Genomic DNA, 24,944 nt, shown 5'->3' with positions numbered 1-24,944 from the left:
ACGCAGTACTCCAGCTGTGGCCTAACCAAAGTATTATACAATTTAAGCATAACCTCCCTACTCTTATATTCTATGACTTGGCCAATAAAGGCAAGCATTCCGTATGCCTTCTTGCCTTACTCACCTTGCCTGCTACTTTCAGGGATCTGTGGACAAGCACTCCAAGGTCCCTTTGTTCATCTACATTATTAAGTGGCCTACTGCTTAATGTGTATACCCTTTCCTTATTAGCCCTCCCAAAGTGCATCACCTCACACTTCTCTGAATTAAATTCCATTTGCCACTGCTCTGCCCACCTGACCAGTAGAATGATATCCTCCTGCAGCCCATGACTTTCCTCTTTGTTATATATATACCACAAAAAGCAAGGGTCCCAGTACTGAGCCCTGCAGAACTCCACTGGAAACATCCTTCCAGTCACAAAAACATCCATCAACCATTACCCTTTGCTTCCTACCTCCAAGCCAATTTTGGATCCAACTTGCCACTTTGTCCTGGATCCCATTGGCTTTAACCTTCTTGACCAGTCTACCATTTGGGACCTTATCAAAAGCTTTGCTAAAGTCCATATATACTACATCCTACGCACCACCCTCATCGATCCTCTTGGTTACCTCCTCAAAAAATTCAATCAAGTGAGTCAAACACGATCTTCCCTTAACAAATCCGTGCTGACTGTCCCTAATTAATTCCTGCCTTTCCAAATGTAGATTTATCCTGTCTTTCAGGATTTTTTCCAATAATTTTCCCACCACTGAGGTTAAGCTGACAGGCCTGTAATTACTCGGCCTATCCCCTTCTCCCTTCTTAAACAAGGGTACTACATTAGCAGTACTCCAATCCTCCGGCACCATGCCCAAATCCAAAGAGGACTGGAAAATGATGGTCAAGGCCTCTGCTATTTCCTCTTTTACTTCGCTCAACAGCGGGGGATGCATTTCAGCTGGGCCTGGGGACTTATCTACTTTCAAAGCTGCTAAACCCACTGAATACTTCCTCTCTCACTATATTTATTTAATCCAGAATATCACACACCTCCTCGATAGCAGTATCTGCATTATTCCTTTCCTTTGTGTAAACAGATGCAAAGTATTCGTTAAGAACCTTACCAACATCTTCTGCCTCCACACAAAGATTACCCTCATGGTCTCTAATAGGCCCTACCCTTTCTTTAGTTATCCTCTTACTCTTAATATATTTATAGAACATCTTAGGGTTTTGCTTAATTTTACTAGCCAAGAATTTCTCGTGCTCTCTCTTAGCATTCCTAATATCCTTTTTAATTTTGCCTCTTAACTTTCTATATTCCTCTAAAGATTCTATAGTATTTAGCCATTGGTATATGACATAAGCGCCCCTTTTTTTCTTAATCCTCCCCTGTAAGTCCCTAGACATCCAGGGGTCTCTAGAATTATTTTTCCCAGCCTTTTTCTTTAAGAGCACATGTTTGGCCTGAACCTTCCGGATCTCCTCCTTGAATGCCTCCCACTGTTCCGACACTAATTTACCCACAAGTAGCTGTTTCCAGTCCAGCATGGCCAAATCATTAACTTAACTTAGCAAAATTAGCTTTTCCTCAATTCAGGACTTTTATTCCAAGCCTATCCTTGTCCTTATCCATAACCAACTTAAATCTGACTGAATTATGATCACTGGCATCCAAGTGCTCTCCCACTAATACCCCTTCAACCTGCCCAGCTTCATTCCCCAAAACTAAATCCAAGACCACCCTACAGACTGACTAAAAAAGTTCCCCTGAATGCATTTCAAGAATTCCACACCCTCTATACCCTTCACACTAAATTTGTCCCAATCAATATTTGGATAGTTAAAATCCCCTACTATTACTACCCTATGGTTTTTAGACTTCACAGCAATTTGCCGACATATTTGCTCCTCTATCTCCCTCCCACTGTTTGGGGGTCTATAATACATTCCCAGCAGTGTGATTGCCCCTTTTTTATTTTTCAGTTCGACCATATGGCCTCATTTGATGGTCCCTCTAACATATCATCCCTCTTCACCGCTGTAATAGTTTATTTAATCAGTACTGCACTCCCCCCCCTTTACACTCCCCTCTATATCTTGTCTAAAAATTATTTTACCAGGAATATTGATCTGCCAAACCTGCAACCCTTTCAGCCATGTTTCTGTAATGACTATAATGTCATACTCCCAAGTGTCTACCTATGCTCTTCGCTCATCCGCCTTATTCGCTATACTCCTTGCATTAAAGTATATACCATTCAGCACAGGAAGACCTCCTTGCTTACTACTTACTAAGCCTTGTTTCCTCTGTCTTACAGATTCATTTTCTAGATTCTTGCTATCCAATTTCTGCTTTACTTCCTTCCGTCTTGAATTCGTTCTCAGGTTTCCATCCCCCTGCCAAGCTAGTTTAAACTCTCCCCAACAGCACTAGCAAAACTCCCCGCGAGGATATTGGTCCCGGTGCTGTTGAGGTGCAACCCGTCCGATTTATACAGGTCCCATCTCCCCCAGAAACGGTTTCAATGCCTCAAGAATTTAAAGCCCTCCCTCCTACACCAACTTTCCAGCCACGTGTTCATCCTCTCTCTCCTTCTATTCTTGTACTCATTAGCACGTGGCACTGGTAGTAACCCGGAGATTACGACCTTTGAGGTCCTCCCTTTAATGTTCTTCATAGCTCCCTGAATTCTGCCTATAGAACCACATCCCTCATTTTACCTATGTCGTTGGTCCCGGTATGGACCACGACCTCTGGCTGTTTACCCTCCCCCCCGCCCCACCCCACGATGCCCTGCGTCCGCTCTGTGACATCCTTGACCTTGCCACCAGGGAGGCACAAAACCATTCAGGCTGTCATGTCTATGGCCGCAGAAACTCCTGTCTGTTTCCCTAACTATAGAATCCCCGATCACTCGAGCTCTTTTGTTCTCCGTCCCTCCCCCCTGTGCAGCTGAGCCACCCGTGGTGCCTTGGAATTGGCTCTGGCTGCACTCCCCAGAGGCACCATCGTCCTCACCGATACTCAGAAGTGAATATCGGTTGAAAGCGAGATGGACTCACGGGGGGAACTCCTGCGCTACCTACCTAGCACACTTACTACATCTGGTGGTCACACACTTCCTCTCTACCTGCACGTCTTTAAGCTGCAGGGTGACCACCTCCTGAAACGTGCTGTCCACGTAGCGCTCAGCCTCGGTCAACAAAAAGTGTGGGAGATAGTAGCAAACTAAAAGAAAGGGCTTACACAAATACAAAGAATAGGGGAGAGATATAAAACCAACAAAGGGACACGAAGAAAGTTGGTTGAGAGCGGAATGTTGGCCAGGACACTGGGAGAATTCCTTGCTCTTCTTCAAAAAAGTGCCATGAAATTTTTAACATGCTCCTGAACTGGCAGAAGGGGCCTTGGCTTCACATCCAACTGAAGTATGGCACTCTGACAATGCAGCACCCCCTCGGTCGTGCACTGTGTCAGTCCAGATTATGTGCTACAATCCTGGAGGAGAACAGCTCCTGGTGGAAGTTAATGAGGGGCGGGGGGAAATTACTGAAACTTGAGTATATACATTACTGGTATTAGCACAAGATATATCATCAGGTATCCATTTACTACAATATTAAAACGCTAACAGAGCCTGAGAGAAAGAAAGACTTGGAACAGACATAGAGCATGTCTATATCTATATTGCTCAGGGACAAATCCCTTGCTGTCATCACCATGTGTGGGAATTCTTTGTGTGGCTGATGAAATGGCGTGTGTGTGGCGAGCTCTATTCCCGGGATGATTTTAAAAGATATCTGCTGTGACATCGGCTGAGAAGTGCCTGAATGGTGATTGGGTGAGGACCAATGTGAAACCCTCATGGTAGATCAGTCCTCGAGCACTCACTGCTTGTGCTCACACATGAAGAAAAGGCCCTTTGGTCGGAAGCAGAGGGTGGCCAGCACCCAGAGAACATTACCTCAGGAAGTGTGGCTGTCTTGACAAGAAGAGCAATTTTATATGGAGACACTATTTAATTTAAAAAACAGAAAGCCCTTGACCCCCATGCAGGGTAAGTATGCATCGCTCCCTGCATTCACGCCAAGAACCCCTTGAACCATAGGTTTGAAATTAACTGGGATTTCGACAGATTGCTGAGTGTTAATACACATGTGCCAATAATTGTATTTACTGTTTGTTTTCACACCCAAAGAGCCAATGCTGAGTCCAGCTCTGATATTTCTCTTTGGATAAAATTCCCATTATCTTACGCGCTGTTTATGTGCCACTTTTTATTTAGCTTTCTCTTGTCCTGTCCTGTTTGATGGTTTGATCTGTTGGTGTGTGTCTTTCTCTGTTTTTATTTACCCAGGCTGCTTGGCGTCTCTACTCTACAGACGTGAGTCGGTCTTACCTGACAGCCACCTGGTATTACTATGACAGTGTTCTACCTTCGTTCAGGCATGTACCCACACACGACTCAAGTAACAGTACTTTGTATCGACCTGGCTTTCAGTATCTTCCTGACTTTAGTATCTCTCGCTGTCTAATCTATGCTGCTTCCAGTGAAGAGAAAGCACCACTTTAATTGGTCTGCCGGGCAGCCTTTTGGGACCTACAGGATTTACACCACACTTTGGCACCAGAGGATTTGCCCCCTGATATGTATAACCTGGAAATTCCAGGAGTATTTTTATTTGAGTTTATGTGTGGGCTCTCAAGTGTATTTTTAAAATGATCTATTACTGACCTTAGTGCTGCTGCAGAGCGGGAAAGAAATTAGCCCGGGTTTCCACTCCTCATCACTCTGTAGTAACCACCTGTGTGGCTGTCAATGGCGAATGACTGTGCTTCCTCCCACAGTCAGATAGCCTGTCAATGATCGTTCTTGGGAGTCCCACCTGGAGAATGGGCATTGCAGCAGGTGGCTGCTAGTGAAAGCATGAATCAGGAGAAATATGGAGGGAAAGATTGCTCTCGTTCCCTGATCCTCCTGCACCTTTATTTTTTTCTTATTGCTTATTGGTTTATTGCTGGTATGCCACAAATACCAGTTGCAAGCCAGTCCTTTGCCCAAGTGACCATTAATAATGTGTGGCCCTTGACAGTGCGTGTCACCGGGCTCTGTAATAGTAGAGGGCAGCACAGCTTGCAAATGTTTAAAAACATTGAGTGGGTTTAATGTTTCCTGTATGTAACTTGTAGCTGACGGCAGACTAAGAATAAAGGTTCCTTCTCTTTGTGCATTATGCTGTTACGTTACCGCCATACTCACGGGTGATTGAAGATCTTGTGTATTCTCATTGCCCTGCAATGGGAGAGAGACAGCAACAGCCTGTGTTACAGTGTTAGCAGCCCCACCCCATGTTGTCCTGGTATTGTGTAAAAACAATTGTTTATGTCCATCTATTTTCCATGAAGCACCCGTGACTACTCAGGGGTGGATGAAGTGGCAGGATTTTCTATGTGATCACCCAGGCTATGGATTGACAGTGCGGAGATTACGTTCACTTGGTTCAGTGTTATTTACAAATGCACGTAGAACACTGCACACTGAATCATACTGCAACAGTTCAGATTGAAAGAGTTCATTCTTTTGTCCCAGGACACCCCTAGTTTTGTTCACTTGCTGTGTCCTGGGTTTTAAATTTCTACAATTTAAAAAGAAATCCTGTTATGGCTGAGCGCAAGATTGATGGAGCCCATCACACTCTGAATTTCACTTTCACTTGGTCAGTTAAAGAGGAAGAAAAGTCTAGCAGGAGGGCTTTCTCCTCAAACTTACAGCATTGTACATCTGAGGAAAAATATACGGTTATAGAAACATACTACACTGTATCAAATCTCCCCATTCCTTGTCTCTGCTCTTGCTCTGACCACATCAGTTAAAGGGCAAGTTTCCTAACTCACTGAGTCGCTCCATTCATTTTAATGCAGGGAAATTTTGAAGGAAATTCAGCAATCAATCCAGATTCACACAGCTCCTGGAAAACCAACACCAGGCCCAGGACTGAGCACCAGGCCCGAGACTGAGCACCAGGCCCGAGACTGAGCACCAGGCCCGAGACTGAGCACCGGGGGCCCGAGACTGAGCACCGGGGGCCCAGGACTGAGCACCAGGCCCGAGACTGAGCACCAGGCCCAGGACTGAGCACCAGGCCCGAGGCTGAGCACCAGGGGCCCAGAACTGAGCACCAGGGGCCCAGGACTGAGCACTAGGCCCGAGGCTGAGCACCCGGCCCCCAAGGCTGAGCACCAGGGCCCTAGGTGAGCTCTGTCCCATACTTGGTCAATTGGGAGTTCTCCAAGACCAATTGGTTCGGGGTTGGCTCCCAGCTCAGACCTTGGTGCCAGTTCCCTCTCCAGCACAGAGCATCGTCTTCCTGCACCTCACATCGCTGCAGCAGCTGAAGAAAAAGCGAAACCTGCAACACTGGCTTTCTGTGAGTCCTAACAATTAACACTATTTTGTTGCTATCACTTTTCATCAAACAAGGTGAGAGGGAAGTACGGTGAATGGAAATGATTTCCCCTGGATATTTCTTCCTCTTTAAATCAGCAGAGGCACATTGGGGCTGCTACTGCAATATCTGGAGTCAATTGCTCTGTGGTTTGAGCACTGCTCCTTATATTATCAGGAGCGGAGGCCTGGGACTGAGCCACCCGATGTGCCTAACAAACCCCAGTGTGGGCGGCCAGCATGTAGCATCTGGCAGATAACCTTAGTACGTGCCTGGAACTTACTGAAACCATGCCCTCGCTCCACAAAGTGGCTGGAGTGCCTGAGCAGTGCTCCAATCACTCAGCATCTACTTGCACTGAGGGAGGACCACAGGGAAATGCTTACATTGTTGTCCTGAATTGCCCTGACCTTGCTCAGCAGCCATGCAGCACACATGGTGTAGGACAGTTGGGCTTGGAAAGCCCCGTGTCACTTGGGTGCTGTCCTCCTCCCCACCTCCAAAACAAGCCATGCTCCAGCTGTGTCAGTGGCAGCAGCCATTTACACGCTGCTGGTGCAGGAGATACCTTCTCCATCAACTCAGCGCGATTTGAGCCTGGCCAGGAGCAAGGTTTAGATGCCATTATGAGCTGTGCTCACTGGGGAACAATGGAACCAAACCAGCCCCATTAAATCCCCTTTGTCAAATTATAATTAAAACATTGCCTCTCCCACTTTTTGCAGCCTGAGCTAAAACCGTCACTTGTTGTAGCCCTCTGACGGCAACTCTCAATCTGAACCACTCTGCAGTCCGGGCAGGGTGCACCTTCTATTTTGCAATTTCTTTTGTCGTCAATTCCATGTTTGTTTTAACAGAACAAATTACAATTGATTTTCATGAGATTGAAAACAAGACTCAAACAAACAAGTCGAAAGGAAATCAAAATATCTTTCAGTTGGAGCCCGTTCACCAATAAAAGTTTTAATTTTCTTTTAATAAACCCCCAAGATAAAAGCAACTGGAAGATTAAACGATCTGAGTTATAATCATTCTAACAGTTCAGTGGCTGGAATTGTCCAGTCATGATCCTGGCCATAGCTGTTCTTTTCCTGCAAAACAATGGGTTTCGAAGTTTGTTTCTCCAATTGTCAATATTCACATTCATAAACAAATCTCTCATCCTCCCTAGTCTGACCCTCAGCTTTTGCAGGTAGCAGAATCACAAATAGGTCCAGCCTTGTGACTGTGATATTCCCATGGGATGGATCCTGTCCTGCAGACAAGCTCCAACTCTGGAAATGTCACTGTGTGATATTCACACACAAACCCTTCCTGCCTTTGGGTAAAGTTACTTTCTATTTTAAGAGCACGTTAAACTAATTACACAACATATGTGTAGGCTTTATTCTTTAGGATGTAGAGGCTGCTATTGGTTGCATAGTATAGATCTTCTGGGCCAGGAAGTAGCGGCATCTGCTTGGGCTTGTTTGCCATTGCCCTCTCCCCACTGCTTGGTCAAATAATATGTTAACATTTGCTCACTAGGTTCACATGAAGAATGGCCATTTGGGAAAGTAAGTAGAGGGCTACCAGTGGCCGTGGAAACAAACTCCAGCAACAATCAGCACCCTCGGGTGAGGAGAGGCTATCAAGGCCCTATCCACACAATATTTCTGTGCTTGCCCTAGGCTAAAAATTAACGGCCCCAAAGTCCTAGAACCTACCTGTAGACTCACGTGCAGTGGAGCAGAACCCGACTTGCCCTAACCTCAAGCCAGAGATGCAGTTATATAACCGGGGCGGGAACATCGTATCTGCCAGGGTACTTCAGTGGTGCCTGCCCCAATATACCTGCCAGAAGACGGTGACTTCACAACCCGGTGCCTGACATGCTCCTTCTAAGTTCAGGAACAAATTGCAAAGAGAATCTCTGTTCCGAGCGGAGCCACACCGCATTCAGAGTAGGGTAATCAAGCCCCTTTGGCAATACTTTGAAGGTTCAATGGCCTCACTCTGAGATCAATGACCTTGCTCTAGTAAAGGTTTGGGGCCTTTTCTAGGCTCACTACCCATGCCTGCTCCCAGCTCTGTGCTGGTGTGGGTTCCATTGGGCCGATCGGGAGGTGCACTGGGTGTAATTTCTCTCTGTCATAACCCATGGCTGTGAGGGAATGGGAAGAAGCTCTGCCCATGTTCCCCCACCCGAATTTAAAAGCCACCAACAAATGGAGTGGAATCCCATGTTGAAATTCCTGGCTGCCTCAGCAGAAATCAGTCTTTCCACACTCTCTAGCTGTGGGGATTTGAGGGACTAAATGTTCTCTGAGGATTAAGCACCTTCCCTGAGGAATCCTGCGATGTGTTCTGGTAGGCACAGTATTTCCTCTCACCCTGCTCCACTGCTGTAAGTAAGGCAGAGCAGGACCCATTAGTTGCACTCCTCGCCCTGTCTCAGTTCCCGATTTATTGCCGTAGATAGTTACAGCAGGCGCCCATTATCGGAGCAGTTGGGCAAAATGGAGAAAAGGGGTGGGAACGCTCAGTGATCAATTGCAGGAAGGAAAACCTGGTCTTTTACATTTTAAATCACCCAGATACCCTTAATATCACTGATTGTGAGTGATGTACAGGCATTCTTTACGCCCAGCTTTGGCAGAGCACAAGTGTTGGCAATTAAATTATATGACCTAATTTCTTCGCTTGCATGACATCATAATACACTTCCCCATTTGTGGGCGGGCGGAAATTCTGATGGATGAAAGCTGGGGCAGGATATCAGTGTAAGCAGGTCCTGCAACTCTCATCCTGCAACTCCTGCAATGTGCAGATTACATTTCAGCATCAGAGAGAATTTGGAGCCATGTTCTTTACACACGGTGCAGCAAAGACTGTTGCTTGGTGCCAGAGCATGTGGCCTGATGGATTATTGACAGTCTAATTAGATACTATCGGAAGTATTCTAGATGTCTGAATTGGGCTTTCTGTCCAAATAATAATGATGCTAAATATATCTGGCATAGTATTGATGCACCAAAAGAAAGTTAGTGCTTGTTACAGTCTTCATGTGTGTGTCACTCTCTGACCACACAAACAAATATATAAAACTGCCGTGAATTTCCTAACAGGAAAGGGTTAGATCAAGGTATCAAAGCTTTTTGCCTTTAAGGGCCATGTGTAAAGTTTAAATTCATGTTGCCATTAATTTGTATCTATCTCAAGTTGCCAACACGAATGGTCAGTTTCAGGTTTTATCCGCCAGTAAGGCAGCAGCAATAAGGACAACCCATTTCAAATCTCCAGGCCCACAAAATTCAAGCAGGCTAATCCAACAAATAAGAAATATAGGCTAAAATAGACCTGAATTTCAGAGTCTCGGGGGCGAGAATCTCAGGGCTGTGTTTGGTGTACAGCCACTGTTTTGACACCCCTGAGCTAAGTGCATCTTGGATTTGCTTAAGAATGTAACTCCCATCTATTGTCACAAACCTTACAGAGCAATCTATAATGATGTTGCACTTTGCTTTAAAGTTCTGGAACAACTATAAATAAAAAGTTATTGTATACTTTTGAGTGGTCATGTGGTTTAAATGGAAAATGCATTCTAATTCAAGGCTCGAATTATGCTGTGGAGCTTGATCTGCAAGTTGATATTCAGCCCCAATGCTCACCCTGTGGGGCTGTATTGGGGCTTTGCTGCACTGTGCTACCTGTGTAGCTCCATCCAGCAATTATCGGGTGTTACTGTCTCCGCGACCTCCTGTGTTATGTGCTCAATGTGACTAAACGTTTTTTCTATTTTCAGTCCCAGCCTTTGCTGCATGAGAAGTTCCTTCCTGAATTGTTCTATATTCAACTGAAAGTCGTATTGCTGCTTTTCTGCACCCCTTTTCACTCTCCCCTACTCCCCCTTAGCTTTGAGCTTTATGTAGGGCCTCTTTAAACTTGCTTCAGAATTCCTTCGGCAGCAATATGTGTGACATTGCTACAGCTGTCACTTTTAATGATCTGAATACCTTAATTGTACATAGCACAGTTTGATGGGCACTCCCCTTTCCGTTCCCCAGGGAGAGAGATATCAGAACTGGTGGAAGCATTCACTGGTCTTATGTTTCGGCGTGTTCCCTCGAATTACATCTGTTGACCAAACCTTGGCCAAAAGCATGAGGAACCATTTTTCCCAACAATGAGATAGATTGATGAGGGTGAAGAGAATTCAACTCAACCAAAATGTCCCAAAATGCATATGGGTGCTTATAGGGGACTCTCTCTGGAGCATAGTTGGTGGTGGAATCTGTTTAAATGTGCTCCAACAGGAAGTTATACATTCAAAATTGGATGATGAAGCATGTCTATTCTTTTGCGTTACCATATTATCTGACAGTTAGCTCAAATAGTCTATCTGTTCTTTCTCTGGATTAAATACTTTGGCCTGTAAAAGCAATGAGTAGAAGTGATGGACTTATTGAGAAGGGTGGATATCATCATATTGTGCAATGCCCAAGTTTAGTGTTGCAGTGAATAATTCCATGTTGCAAAATTAAGGACTGAAGCAAGTTAGTGGTAATTTCGTAATGCCAGTACCTCCGATAGTTCCTTTGGGTGATGGAGAGGTTTGGGGGCAGGGGAGGCTGTGGGGCGGGGGGGGGGGGGGTAGTTAAAACCATTCCACACGGAGCTTAATTCTGTCTTTGTGAGATCACTTCAACTGCAATGTCCCCATTCTGTCTCTCTCTGCCACTTTCTCCACCTCACCTTGTGGCTGTGTGCTCATTTTATTGCATGATTGGAAGTTAATTTTTGATCCACTGGCTCTTCCCCTTGTTTTTCCAAGACAAAAACTGTTCTGTGAAGACAGGATCGATGCCATTACTCAAATGAGATGACTTCACAAAGGTCAAATAGTATTTGTCTCCTACCAACAGCTATACTTCACCAAAAGCTTTGCAAAGCACCAAACCAGCACAACTCACTCTAAACGCTTTCACTGACATGCTCACGTAAAGCACACAATCTGAGAAGCTAATCATTCACTTTATATTTTTTGTTTTGTTTTTACGGATTAAAGTGACAGTATCTTCTTGCTAGATTCTGCAAACTTTGGTTGAGAGCTGTTTCAAAATTAGAATTAAATATTGTTGAATTCAGCCCATCTCATTCAGCCTGTCAAGGGGCTTCTGGCCCTGTTACAATTGCTTGACACCAAAAGAATTCTCACTTGTCAGTGGGAGAGATTCCCCTGGATCACAAGGGTGCTGCACATTGCCTTTCCTTTCTTAGGCCTGCTGATTACATAAGAAATAGGAGCAGGAGTCGGCCATTCGGCCCCTCGAGCCTGCTCCGCCATTTGATCTTGGACTCAGCTCCACTTCCCCGCCCGCTCCCCATAACCCTTTACTCCCTTATCGCTCAAAAATCTATCTATCTTCGCCTTAAATATATTCAATGATCCAGCCTCCACAGCTCTCTGGGGCAGAGAATTCCACAGATTACAACCCTCTGAGAAGAAATTCCTCCTCATCTCCGTTCTAAATGGGCAACCCCTTATTCTGAAACTATGCCCCCTAGTTTTAGATACCCCCCCGAGAGAGGAAACATCCTTTCTGCATTCACCTTGTCAAGCCCCATCAGAATGTATACATTTCAATATCACCTCTCAGTCTTCTGAACTCCAATGAGTATAGGCCCAACCTACTCAACCTTTCCTCATAAGTCAACCTCCTCATCTCCGGAATCAACCTAGTGAACCTTCTCTAAACTGCCTCCAATGCAAGTATATCCCTCCTTAAATAAGGAGACCAAAACTGTACGCAGTACTCCAGGTGTGGCCTCACCAATACCCTGTACAGTTGTAGCAGGACTTCTCTGCTTTTATACTCCATCCCCTTTGCAATAAAGGCCAACATTCCATTTGCCTTCCTGATCACTTGCTGTACCTGCATACTAACCTTTTGTGTTTCATGCACAAGGATCCCCAGGTCCCTCTGTTCTATGGACTTTGCAATTTTTCTCCATTTAAATAATAATTTGCTTTTTTATTTTTCCTGCCAAAGTGGATAACCTCACACTTTCCCACATTATAACTCCACCTGCCAAATGTTTGCCCACTCACTTAGCCTGTCTATATCCCTTTGCAGATTTTTTGTGTCCTCCCGAATATTCTTCCCTTGCCCTTCCCAATCCCAAGCCTTGACAGGACAGTCAGGCCACCTCTTACCAGAATGCTTAATTGAGCCACTCTGTAGGCGCACATGACCAGCCCATGGTGGCTCAGCGGCCCAATTTCCCCTCTACATTTGGAAGCACCTACGAATAACTGAGCATGACCAGAAATTCAGCATGAAGGAAGAGGCAGGTGCAAGCCTGTTGTGTGACACAGCGAGCACGCCAGAGCTAAGGCCAATGTGTGGCACCACCAGGGACTCCACTTGTGTTGGTGAACATTGAGGCACACAGAAAGATCTACTCTGGGGAGTTCCACACACTTTCTCTATGTGCCCACATTTCAAATGGAGCATGGCCATCTGTACCGGAGAGATCTGATCGGGTGTTCTGGGAATGGAATCATTTTCCATTTTTCCTGAACTTGTGTAGAGATTTTTTGTTTACGTTTGACCTTTTAGCTCCCTCAACAGCTGAGTGGACGCCAGCTAGTGTGGTACTGAGCGACTGCAGCTTCCATTTCTGGTCATCTGCTGGGATGACAACTGGCCGAAAAGTCCTGTGCTCGAAAAGGGGAAAACCAAGCAGGATTGCAGCACTTGATGGTTTATCCAGTGATCTCTGCTCGATACTGTCAGTAAAGATATTGGTTGTGATGCCCTCAGTGGTTGATGTTCACATGAGAACTGGTCACTTTGGGTCGAGGCACTGGGGGGCAGCTGGCACCTGTAGAAGCAACCCCGAGAACCAGTCAACATCTTCTGAGGAGGAGGGGAGAAACCTGGGGAAACGGACACTGAGTTCAGATGCTCATCCCTGCAGGTAGAGTGGGTCCTCACCATAGTTCTGTGGTGGGATCCGATGGGTATCGTTGAGATTCTTCACATCCCCTCCTCGACTGCAAAATATTGGCCTTCCTCTACTAAAGTAGATTAAACTAGTGCCTCCAGACCTGGGAGCTGGGCGGTGTGCCCATATTGCAGTACAGTGTCCTCTCTGTCCCTAGGTCCTGGTCGGGGAGGGTAATGTTGGGAAATGGAGCTCTTCCCCCAGAAAGAAATCCTGAACAGCTTTTCCCTGGATACCAAAATGCAAACCATGCAAAGAAATGAAAGATACTGTCTCTTTAAGAGAGTCTGAATGTTTGGCATCAGAAAGGAATGATCGTTTTCATTTGTTAAAACTGAACTCTAGAGAACTGGCAGTCATGCTTGAATCACTGAGTCGTTGGCGCAATGGTGGACTTAGAAATTCAGACTGCAAAAAATTGCAAGAGGAATCCCCACGGATACATGCATTTCATTCAAGTCAAAGACTAAATGTTCCCCCCTGTAATTTGGGGGAAAGGTAGGTGACAAATATATTTACCTCAAACTGAATCTGACATCTGTTTGTGTGTGTGTGTGTGCCTCTCCCTGGGTATGGTCGTATGTTTTCATTGTTCAGCTGTAACCTAAACGTCAGCTCATGGGATGAGAGGCTGCATTGTCTCTTTGGGTAAGTATTAAGGTAGCGGAATTTAAGAAGAGGTGTTTTACCGTATCTTGGTACTGCCTGTGTGCTGCCAACACAATGAGTTCCCGTCCTTAGCAGAACACTGGGGAGGAGAGCAGATGATGGATGGCAGATTCCCCAGGGGCTAACATCAACCGGCTGGGGTTCAGATCGGAGAGTACTTTGCCTGCTTTCCTTCTCACTTGGGAAATGTTGGATGATGAGGTGCAGCAATTCGTTCATGGGATCTGGGCGTCACTGGCAAGGCCGGCATTTATTGCCCATCCTTAACTCCCCTGGAAAAGGTGTGGTGAGCCACTATTTCAGAGGACAGTTAAGAGTCAACCACGTTACTGTGGGTCTGGAGTCACATATAGGCCAGACCGGTTAAGCTCGGCAGATTTCCTTCCCTAAAGGACATTAGTGAACCATGTGGGTTTTAATAACAATCTTATAGTTTCATGGTCACCATTACTGATACTAGCTTTTTATTCCAGATTTTTATATCATTAACTGAATTAAATTCTCTAGCGGGATTTGAACTCCTGTCTCCAGATAATTATTTCAGACCTCTGGATCACTGGCCCAGTAACAGAACCACCTCTGGATCACTGGCCCATTAACAGAACCACCTCTGGATCACTGGTCCAGTAACAGAACCACCTCTGGATCACTGGCCCAGTAACAGAACCACCTCTGGATCACTAGCCCAGTAACAGAACCACCTCTGAATCACTGGCCCAGTAACAGAACCACCTCTGGATCACTGGCCCAGTAACAGAACCACCTCTGGATCACTGGCCCAGTAACAGAACCACCTCTGGATCACTGGCACAGTAACAGAACCACCTCTGGATCACTGGTCCAGTAACAGAACCACCTCTGGATCACTGACCCAGTAACAGAACCACCTCTGGATCACTGTCCCAGTAACATAACCACCTCTGGATCACTGGCCCAGTAAAAGAACCACCTCTGGATCACTGGCCCAGTAACAGAACCACCTCTGGATCACTGGCCCAGTAACAGAACCGCCTCTGGATCACTGGCCCAGTAACAGAACCACTATGCTACCGTACCCCATATGACTCCCCTTGACCATAGGCTGGGGGACTGGTGGAAGCTATGTGGAATTAAAGCAGCAGACTGAGCTATCCTTTGGGATACTACATACATGTAGTGACTCGGCAACATCTCGTCCCTCCAAACATGCATAGGGTCATCTCCTCATTCACATGGATGTGCGAAGTGGGGGACAAAAGTAGAGAAGTTCAAAAATAGTGGGGGAGAGAGAGCAGTCACTCATCCCAGGAACTGTGCTCTTGTCTTTACCATTTCACTTTATTAATCCTCATTTCTCTTTCCATCCTTCAATTCATTAACATCAGTGAGGGAAAAAAGTCGGATGACAGGTTTGTGTCCATCAGGACAGAATTCAAATCTATGTTTGTCTAATTCTCAGTCCCAGTGAAAAATATGCTTGCTGTGTTTAATTACATTGTGATTTAATTTTTAAATATCAATGTTATTACAAGATAAACTGATTACAGCTTACTGCTAACATTTCCTGAGCTGTGACCTTGAAATCCTTACATTGTCTTTGCAGTTTTACATCCTAAAATGTGCTATTATCATGAGCGTGATGTCTCTGTCTGTTCAGGACCTTCCGCATGTCGATCTATTCCTCCCAAGAGAGAAGCAAGTGTTTTTTTAACTCATTTAAAATTAAAGCTATTTGAGAGATTGGGGCAGTTGGAGGGCCAGCCCTTCAGCTCTGGAGATGAGGTTCCGATCCAGGCCAGGCTGGTGGGAGCAAGTTCTCTGAAGACTGCAAAGACTGAAATGAGTTTGAGAGAGTCTTTGTTTCTGTTCATTGAAAATTCCTATATCAAAATAGTCTATTGTCAGATTCATCCAGAGGGTTGGTGTGTGAAATAGAGAAGCCAGTTGTTGATTGTGTAGGATGCACCCTCCTGAAGTTGGGGCTCAGGCAATTTGAGCAAAGGGAGATTTATTCTGCATTGAATCTGTCTTATCCCAGACATGGGTGTGTTTGACAGGACTGCGTAAAAGAATCTTTACTCTGGACCTCGTGGACCTGAGCTTGGAGTGTTTGATATGGATGGTGTAAAGGGAATTTAACTCATGCTGTACCTGCCTGGAACTGTTTGATGTGACTGTATAGAGGAAGCTTTATTCTATATCTAACCTAAGCTGTACCTAACTGCCTGACCTAACACCCTCAATGTTAGCTGAGACAGGGGTAGAGGATCCTTTGCTCTGTACCTGCCCTGGGAGTGTTTGATGGGACAGTGTAGAGGGAGCATTACTCTGTATCTAACCCCGTGCTGTACCTGCCCTGGGAGTGTTTGATGGGGTAGTGTGGACGGAGCTTTACTCTGCACCTAACGCATGCTGTACCTGCCGTGGGGGTGTTTGTTGGGACAGTGTAGAGGGAGCTTTACTCTGTATCTAACCTGTGCTGTACCTGTCCTGGAAGTGTTTGATGGATCAGTATAGAGGGAATTTTACTCTGTATCTAACCCATGCTGTACCTGACATTGGAGTTCTTAATGGAGCGGTGTAGAGGGAGTTGAGTCCTGTATATAACCCATGCTATACCTGAGCTTGGAGTGCTGAAAATGAGTGTCAAAAAAGGAGTAATATTCTGTACTCCTGCATTGACATACCTTACACAAAATGCACCATCCCTTTATTCCCATAATGATACATGCCGGGTGTATTAATACCTTATAATATAGTGTGACAAGGTATAATAGATTGTAAAGCAAAACATTTGCAAGGTAAGATCTTTTCTGCAATATGTACAGGAGACTAGTTAGTGTCAATACTTTCCATTAGCAAATCAATAGCTGGAGTACTGGTCATGGAGTAATACAGTGGAAAATATGTCTTGGAGGTACTGAGGTTGAAGTGGTCAGTGTCACTGTACGTATCTCAGGGACTTGTGATCTATTGAAATTCGATGCGTGTTACATGTTGCCAAGTTTAGAAGCATCATTACCAAGCAAATTGCTACTGAAATGGGGCCAAGCTCCTGGCATGCCTCCTGCTGGCCAATTACTGAGTGCTACTGGCAGGAATTTGGCAACAAGCTCACCTGGGAGCAGGGAATCATGTGTGAAATGCGGCATTTAGCAGAAAGAAAAAAATTAAAGCAGGCAATTTGAACATCTCCCGCCATCAGTAACATTAGAATCATAGAAATTTACAGCACTGAAGGAGGCCATTTCGGCCTATCGTGTCCGTGCCGGCTGACAAAGAGCTATCCAGCCTAATCCCACTTTCCAGCTCTTGGTCCGTAGCCCTGTAGGTTACGGCACTTCAAGTGCATACCCAAGTACTTTTTAAATGTGGGAGAGTTTCTGCCTCTACCATGTCTCCAGACCCCCATCACCCTCTGGATGGAAACATTTCACCTCAAATTCCCTCGTAACCTCATAACACTTATTTTAAATCTATGCCCCCTGGTTGTTGACCCCTCTGCTAAGGGAAATAGGACCTTCCTATCCACTCTATCCAGGCCCCTCATAATTTTATACACCTCAATTAGTTCTCCCCTCAGCCTTCTCTGTTCCAAAGAAAACAAACCCAGCCTATCCAATCTTTCCTCATAGTTATAATTCTCCAGTCCAGGCAACATCCTCGTAAATCTCCTCTCTAGTGCAATCAATCTTTCCTGTAATGTGGTGACCAGAACTGCACGCAGTACTCTAGCTAGTGTTTTATACAGTTCAAGCATAACCTCCCTGCTCTTATATTCTATGTCTCGGCTAATAAAGGCAAGTATTCCATATGCCTTCTTAACCACCTTATCTACCTGTCATATAATCTTCAGGGATCTGTGGACCTGCACTCCAAGGTCCTTTTGTTCCTCTACACTTTTCAGTGTCATACCATTTAATGTGTATTCCTTTTCCTTGTTAGCCCTCCCCAAATGCATTACCTTACATTTTTCTGGATTGAATTCAATTTGCCACTGTTCTGTCCACCTGACCAGTACATTGATATCTTCCTGTAGTCCGTAGCTTTCTTCTTCATTATCAACCACATGGGCAATTTTTGTATCATCTGCAAATTTCTTAATCATACCCCTTACATTCAAGTCCAAGTCATTGATGTATACCACAAAAAGCAAGGGACCTAGTACTAAGCCCTTCGGAACCCCACTGGAAACATCCTTCCAGTCACAAAAACACTCATCAACCATTACCCTTTGCTTCCTGCCTCTGAGCCAATTTTGGATCCAACTTGCCACTTTGCCCTGGATCCCATGGGCTTTTACTTTTGTGACCAGTCTGCCATGTGGGACCTTATCAAAAGCCTTGCTAAATTCCATATAGACTACATCATACGCACTAACCTCATCGACCTTCCTTGTAAATTTCAGTTAAATTAGTCAGGCACGATCTTCCCTTAACAAATCCATGCTGACTGTCCCTGATTAATCTGTGTCTTTCTAAATGAAGATTTATCCTATTCCTCAGAATTTTTTCCAATAATTTTCCCACCACCAAGGTTAGGCTGACTGGCCTATAATTACTCAGTCTATCCTTTTCTCCCTTTTTAAACAAAGGTACCACATTAGCAGTCCTCCAGTCCTCGGGCACCACACCTTAGCCAGAGAGGATTAGAAAATGATGGTCAGATGGTCAGAAATGCTATTTCATTTCTTGCTTCTCTTGACAGCCTGGGATACATTTCATCCAGGTCTGGAAACAGTTACTGGAAGGTAAATCAGTGTCAGAGCAGTGGGAGGCATTCAAGGAGGAGATCCGGAGGGTTCAGAGCAAGTATGTTCCCTTAAAGAAAAAGGGTGGGACTAACAAATCTAGAGCCCCCTGGATGTCTAGGGACATACAGAGTAGGATAAAGAAAAAATGGAGGCTTATGACAGATACTGAGGGCTCAATACTTCAGAAACTCTCAAGGAGTACAGAAAGTGCAGGGGTGCAATTAAAAAGAAAATTAGGAAAGCAAAGAGAGAGCATGAAAAAGTCTTGGCAAGTAAAATCAAGGAAAACCCAAAGCTGTTTTATAAATACATTAAGAGCAAGAGGACAACTAAACAACTATTAGAGACCAAAGTAATCTGTGTGTGGAGGCAGAAGACATGGGTTTGGTTCTTAATGAACACTTGGCATCTGTTTTCACAAAAGAGAGAGGCGATGCCTCTGGGGATTTATCCACTTTCAAAGATACTAAACCCCTTGATACTTCCTCTCTCACTATGTTTATTTCATCTAATATTTCACACTCCTCCCTGATTGCAATGTCTGCATCGCCCCTCTCAATATATCTTGTTGTCAGCATTTTTTCCTTTGCTCCTTGCTCATTTTATTTCAGAGCCTGGAGAGGCAGGGAATACTTGGGACATTAGTCTTTCACTGTTGGACAGTGGGTTTGAATTCAGCCCAGCCCTAAAGGGAGGGAATTCTCCCCCCTTTCTGTTAAATGTATGGGTTTTGTGTGAAATGAGACAGTTTCTACCCCGTTTCCAGTGGCAAAAGCCCACTTGATAAAACTGTTCTATTTTAGCACAAGGTGACAGAAAGAACAGGAGATAAGGAAGTGTGGTAAGTGGAAAAGCCAGTCGAGGGTGCTTCTCTGAGGTTGTGGTTAACACATCTTGATGGGGCACAGTAAAGGAAGCTTTCTCCTGTATCTCACCTGTCTATCCCAGAGCTAAGAATGCCTGATGCAGCAGTGCAAAGGGAGCTGTTCCCTTATACCGAGGCTGAGTAAACATTCCACAGAACAGTTGTTCTATTCCACAACATTAAAATCCCTTGACTAGAGGAGAGAAATCAGGGCCAGTCCTACTGAATACTGAACAGGTTATAAAGGAATGTAAACGGATTTTTACATTTCCAATCACTTGGAACCTGTTTGCATGCAACGATATTTTGTGCAATAGTTACAGGAGATTAGTTAACGTCAATAATTTCCATTAGCAAATCAATCGCTGAAATACTGGCCTTCAGTACTGGAGGCATTCATGTCCAAAATATATTTTGAAACTACTTGGAATATTATTGATGTGGAAGAGTTCAGTTTCATTCAGCACAGTATTAGGGACTTGGGACATGTGTAACTCGAGCAGAGAGAAGTTCCTTTAACAGGTATTCTCGTATTGTTCAAAATTTGATTTCCTCTATTAAACATTTTTCAAACAACAATCTTTCACCCGATAGTGACCTGGCATTACCTGATATCACAGTATAGAAGAACTTTTACTCTGTATCTAATCCGTGCTGTACCTGCCCCCCAGGTACATGTATAGGGAGCTTTACTCTGTATCTAACCCCATGCTGTACCTGCCCTGGGAGTGTTTGATGAGACAGTGTGGAGGGAGCTTTACTCTGTATCTAACCCCATGCTGTACCTGCCCTGGGAGTGTTTGATGGGACAGTGTGGAGGGAGCTTTACTCTGTATCTAACCCCCTGTACCTGCCCTGGGAGAGTTTGATGGGATAGTGCAGAGGGAGCTTTACTCTGTATCTAACCCCGTGCTGCACCTTCCCTGGGAGTGTTTGATGAGACAGTGTAGAGGGAGCTTTACTTTGTATCTAACCCGTGCTGTTCCTGCCCTGGGAGTGTTTGATGGGACAGTGTAGAGGGAGCTTTACTCTGTATCTAACCCCGTGCTGTACCTGCCCTGGGAGTGTTTGATTGGACAGTGTAGAGGGAGGTTCACTCTGTATCTAACCCCGTGCTGTACCTGCCCTGGGAGTGTTTGATTGGACAGTGTAGAGGGAGGTTCACTCTGTATCTAACCCGTGCTGTACCTATCCTGGGAGTGTTTGATGGGACAGTGTAGAGGGAGCTTTACTCTGTATCTAACCCCGTGCTGTACCTGCCCTGGGAGTGTTTGATGCTCACCCTTTGAAGATGAAATTTAATTTTGATATTTTAACAGAGATGTTACTCTGTTCATTTCAAATAGGTTAGCACCTCCACTGAATAGTAACAAAAATAATTATTACAAGTAGATTAAGCTGGCATACATTAATATTTGAAGAGCTTTGTTTCATGGGAATTGGTTTCAAAAATGGAAAATCTTTATTTCCCGCATGCACTGCTGTCCCATACAGATTCTCAATGTACTGGGAGTGACATTTGAAGCTTGCAAATGTACTTACCTACACTTGAATAATATTGTGGCCATCAATTAGAGACCAAAACAAGTCACTGAAGTTGGTTTTATTACAGCTGGAAGACAAGTCATGAATTATGGATGCTTCTGGCTAATAACAGAAAATCCTCAGATTTGAATTGAATTTCTGTTAAGAAGTGGCTTCAGATGATGGTGAGAGAAAGAATAGAGAAAGATCTCTGTTCACTCCCTCGGTATTGCAACATTCCTTCATTTAAAATCTGAAATGCCAGCACGGACAAAATTTATAGAAATAGATCCATTGGATATGTGATAATAATGCGTCTTCAAGAAAGAGGCTGTCTGGACTTTCATAATCTAAAATATCTCTAGCATAAAGCTTCTGAAGTTCTAAGTGTCTTGGCAATGTGAAGAAAATTTTGAGTTCTTCTAAGATTTCTTTAGTTTTGAGCAGTTAGTGGACAATATGCGTCTTGCCTATTTTGCCCAGGTTTTGTTTTCTGTGGAGCTGCTGTTGCAGCTTTATGATCTAGGTAAAAGTTCCATAAGTTGGTCTAAAATGGTAACCATTTCCAGAAAATAGGTTTGGTAATACACGCTGCGATATGTGAGTGCACTAGGTCCATGCAGCAGAGCTGGTCTCCAGTCGTCTTGGGTAATCCTTGCCACTGGACCAAGACCCAGCTCTGTCAAGCCCGTGTGGTGGCTGGTGTGCAACGGTCACTACACGTTAAAAAAATCCACGCACAGGAATCTTCCACCCTTCAGGATGTAGTTTGGGATCTGGAATTTTGGGTCCTTCATTGAAACACCTGTGAACTTTTTGACATGGAAGCAAGTCATCCTCAACTCGAGGGACTGCCTATGATGATGATGGTCAATGTCCTCCTGTGTTATGCTTGATCTAAGGAGTTGGTATCCATGTTTTAATATCCCTTCTTGCCCTTTTGATGGCAATTTTATGAGTAATTATGCCTGTACTTGAACTCACTGGTGAATTTATGCTTGAGTTGCAATAGTGTTCAACTCATTGGCCTACATCAAACGTTTCCTTTGAACTCCACATAGAATGTGATTCGGTTGCTGGATCTCAGGCTGGGGATCAGATATCATTGCTGTGTGGCAGTCATTCATGTTCTATCTTCCAGTTTCTGTCACTATACCCATCTGCAAAGGACAAATTGACTTCTGAATTCCTTACTCTTTATTAGCCCAGCATCAATCAGCAACTTTGGGGGAGGAGGAAAGACATTTGGGGGGAAATTTGGGAAATAAATCCTAGAAAGGAGAGAGAAGGATCAAAGAACACCTCCAATAGGATAGTTTGTAGAGAGCAATATGATATCTTCTGCAGAGAGGAGTTTGCAAAGTGATATCCATCTTTCTGTCAGAACACTGCAGCCAGTACAGTTTGTGCCCACATTAGGAATGATTTTAAAACTCCTCGAAATTATCACTTGAAATCCCCCTGTTTCTACCATGTTAGTGCAATAATACTAGGTAGCTGGAATCTCCACCTTCGCCCCTGAGGGACATGGCTGCAATCACAATCTGCTTCTCCTTGGGACAGGCGATTGACAATGTAGTGGAAGAAAAAAATTACAAATTCGAACAGTAAAGAAGATGTTCCTCTGCCATATCAACAATATTTAGAGTGGGTGCGTGAACATAAAGAGTGCAATAGGGCATCAGCAAACATTAATAACTGTGGAGGCAGAGGAATTAAACAGAAAGGATTAAAGACAATAAAACAATATTGCTATTATGCAGAGTGCCCAGGACCAACACTGCTGTGAGAGATGGCTATCAACTGGATGGTGCCTGGGAACAAATGTCAAAGCTCAGGTGAAAGAATAGAAAAGATAACAAGATTAATAAAGATTTAATGAATAAGTGATTCCAAGCTTGGGTGTTAAATCTTTTCAAGTGATTATAGGAATGAGATGGAAGCACAGGTAGAGAAAGAGTCCACAAACTAACTTAGGGCATTGTAACATCTTTGGGAGCCATTGTCCATGGAGGGTGCAGTGACACTTGTGAGGGGTAGAGCGATACTTAATGTGATATCATAAATTTTGGTTGCATTAAAGTATCAGATTTAACTTCTGAATATCTAAGTCAGGACAGGATTGTGTTTCATAAAAAGCCAGTTTAGATTGATTTCTACCAGATCGAACTAATCTGACAAAATGTGGTGATGACCCACAGTTTTTTCTGCCCTTAGAAATATTCCGGGAAACTCTGCCAACTCAAAACATAGAAACATAGAAAATAGGTGCAGGAGTAGGCCATTCGGCCCTTCGAGCCTGCACCACTATTCAATCAGATCATGGCTGATCATTCACCTCAGTACCCCTTTCCTGCTTTCTCTCCATACCTCTTGATCCCTTTAGTCATAAGGGCCATATCTAACTCCCTCTTGAATATATCCAATGAACTGGCATCAACAACTCTCTGCGGTAGGGAATTCCACAGGTTAACAACTCTCCGAGTGAAGAAGTTTCTCCTCATCTCAGTCCTAAATGGCCTACCCCTTATCCTTAGACATTGTCCCCTGGTTCTGGACTTCCCCAACATCGGGAACATTCTTCCTGCATCTAACCTCTCCAGTTCCATCAGAATCTTATACTTTTCTATGAGATCCTCTCTCATCCTTCTAAACTCCAGTGAATACAGGCCCAGTCGATCCAGTCTCTCCTCATATGTCAGTCCTGCCATCCCAGGAATCAGTCTGGTGAACCTTCGCTGCACTCCCTCTATAGCAAGAACGTCCTTCCCAAGATTAGGAGACCAAAACTGAACACAATATTCCAGATGAGGCCTGACTAAGGCCCTGTACAGCTGCAGTAAGACCTCCCTGCTGCTATATTCAAATCCCCTAACATGCCTTCTTCACCGCCTGCTGAACCTGCATGCCAACTTTCGATGACTGATGTACCATGACACCCAGGTCTCGCTGCACCTCCCCTTTTCCTAATCTGCCCCATTCAGATAATATTCTGCTTTCGTGTTTTTGCCAGCAAAGTGGATAACCTCACATTTATCCACATTATACTGCATCTGCCACGCGTTTGCCCACTCACCTAACCTGTCCAAGTCACCCTGCAGCCTTTTAGCATCCTCCTCACAGCTCACACTGCCACTCAGCTTAGTGTCATCTGCAAACTTGGAGATATTACACTCAAGTCCCTCATCCAAATCATTTATGTATATTGTAAATAGCTGGGGTCCCAGCACTGAGCCCTGCGGCACCCGACTAGTAACTGCCTGCCATTCTCAAAAGGACTCATTTATCCCGACTCTCTGCTTCCTGTCTGCCAACCAGTTCTCTATCCACGTAAGTACATTACCCCCAACACCATGTGCTTTAATTTTGCACACCAGTCTCTTGTGTGGGACCTTGTCAAAAGCCTTTTGAAAGTCCAAATACACCACATCCACTGGTTCTCCCTTGTCCACTCTACTAGTTACATCCTCAAAAAAATTCTAGAAGATTTGTCAAGCAGGATTTCCCTTTCATAAATCCATGCTGACTTGGACTGATCCCGTCACTGCTTTCCAAATGTGCTGCTATTTCATTTTTAATATTTGATTCCAACATTTATCCACATTATACTGCATCTGCCATGCGTTTACCCATTCACCGAACCTGTCCAAGTCACCCTGCAGCCTTTTAGCATCCTCCTCACAGCTCACACCGCCACCCAGCTTAGTGTCATCTGCAAACTTGGAGATA

At 44.6% G+C, this 24,944-nt stretch overlaps 1 protein-coding gene across 1 annotated transcript in view; it reads left to right on the top strand.

Moving 5' to 3' along the window:
* LOC139279602 (potassium voltage-gated channel subfamily KQT member 4-like) overlaps nt 1–24,944 on the top strand; it is a 624,511-nt gene that overhangs the window by 497,493 nt on the left and 102,074 nt on the right. The window contains exons 8-11 of the mRNA XM_070898720.1: nt 4,347–4,435; nt 13,771–13,923; nt 14,023–14,073; nt 18,781–18,823. Of these exons, the coding sequence (XP_070754821.1) occupies nt 4,347–4,435; nt 13,771–13,923; nt 14,023–14,073; nt 18,781–18,823 (336 nt within the window). The remainder of the gene's footprint in view (nt 1–4,346; nt 4,436–13,770; nt 13,924–14,022; nt 14,074–18,780; nt 18,824–24,944) is intronic.

This window comes from Pristiophorus japonicus, chromosome 14, assembly GCF_044704955.1.
Source record: "Pristiophorus japonicus isolate sPriJap1 chromosome 14, sPriJap1.hap1, whole genome shotgun sequence".
Classification (NCBI taxonomy): Eukaryota; Metazoa; Chordata; class Chondrichthyes; family Pristiophoridae; genus Pristiophorus; species Pristiophorus japonicus.
This window is presented reverse-complemented; position numbering and strand designations above follow the sequence as displayed.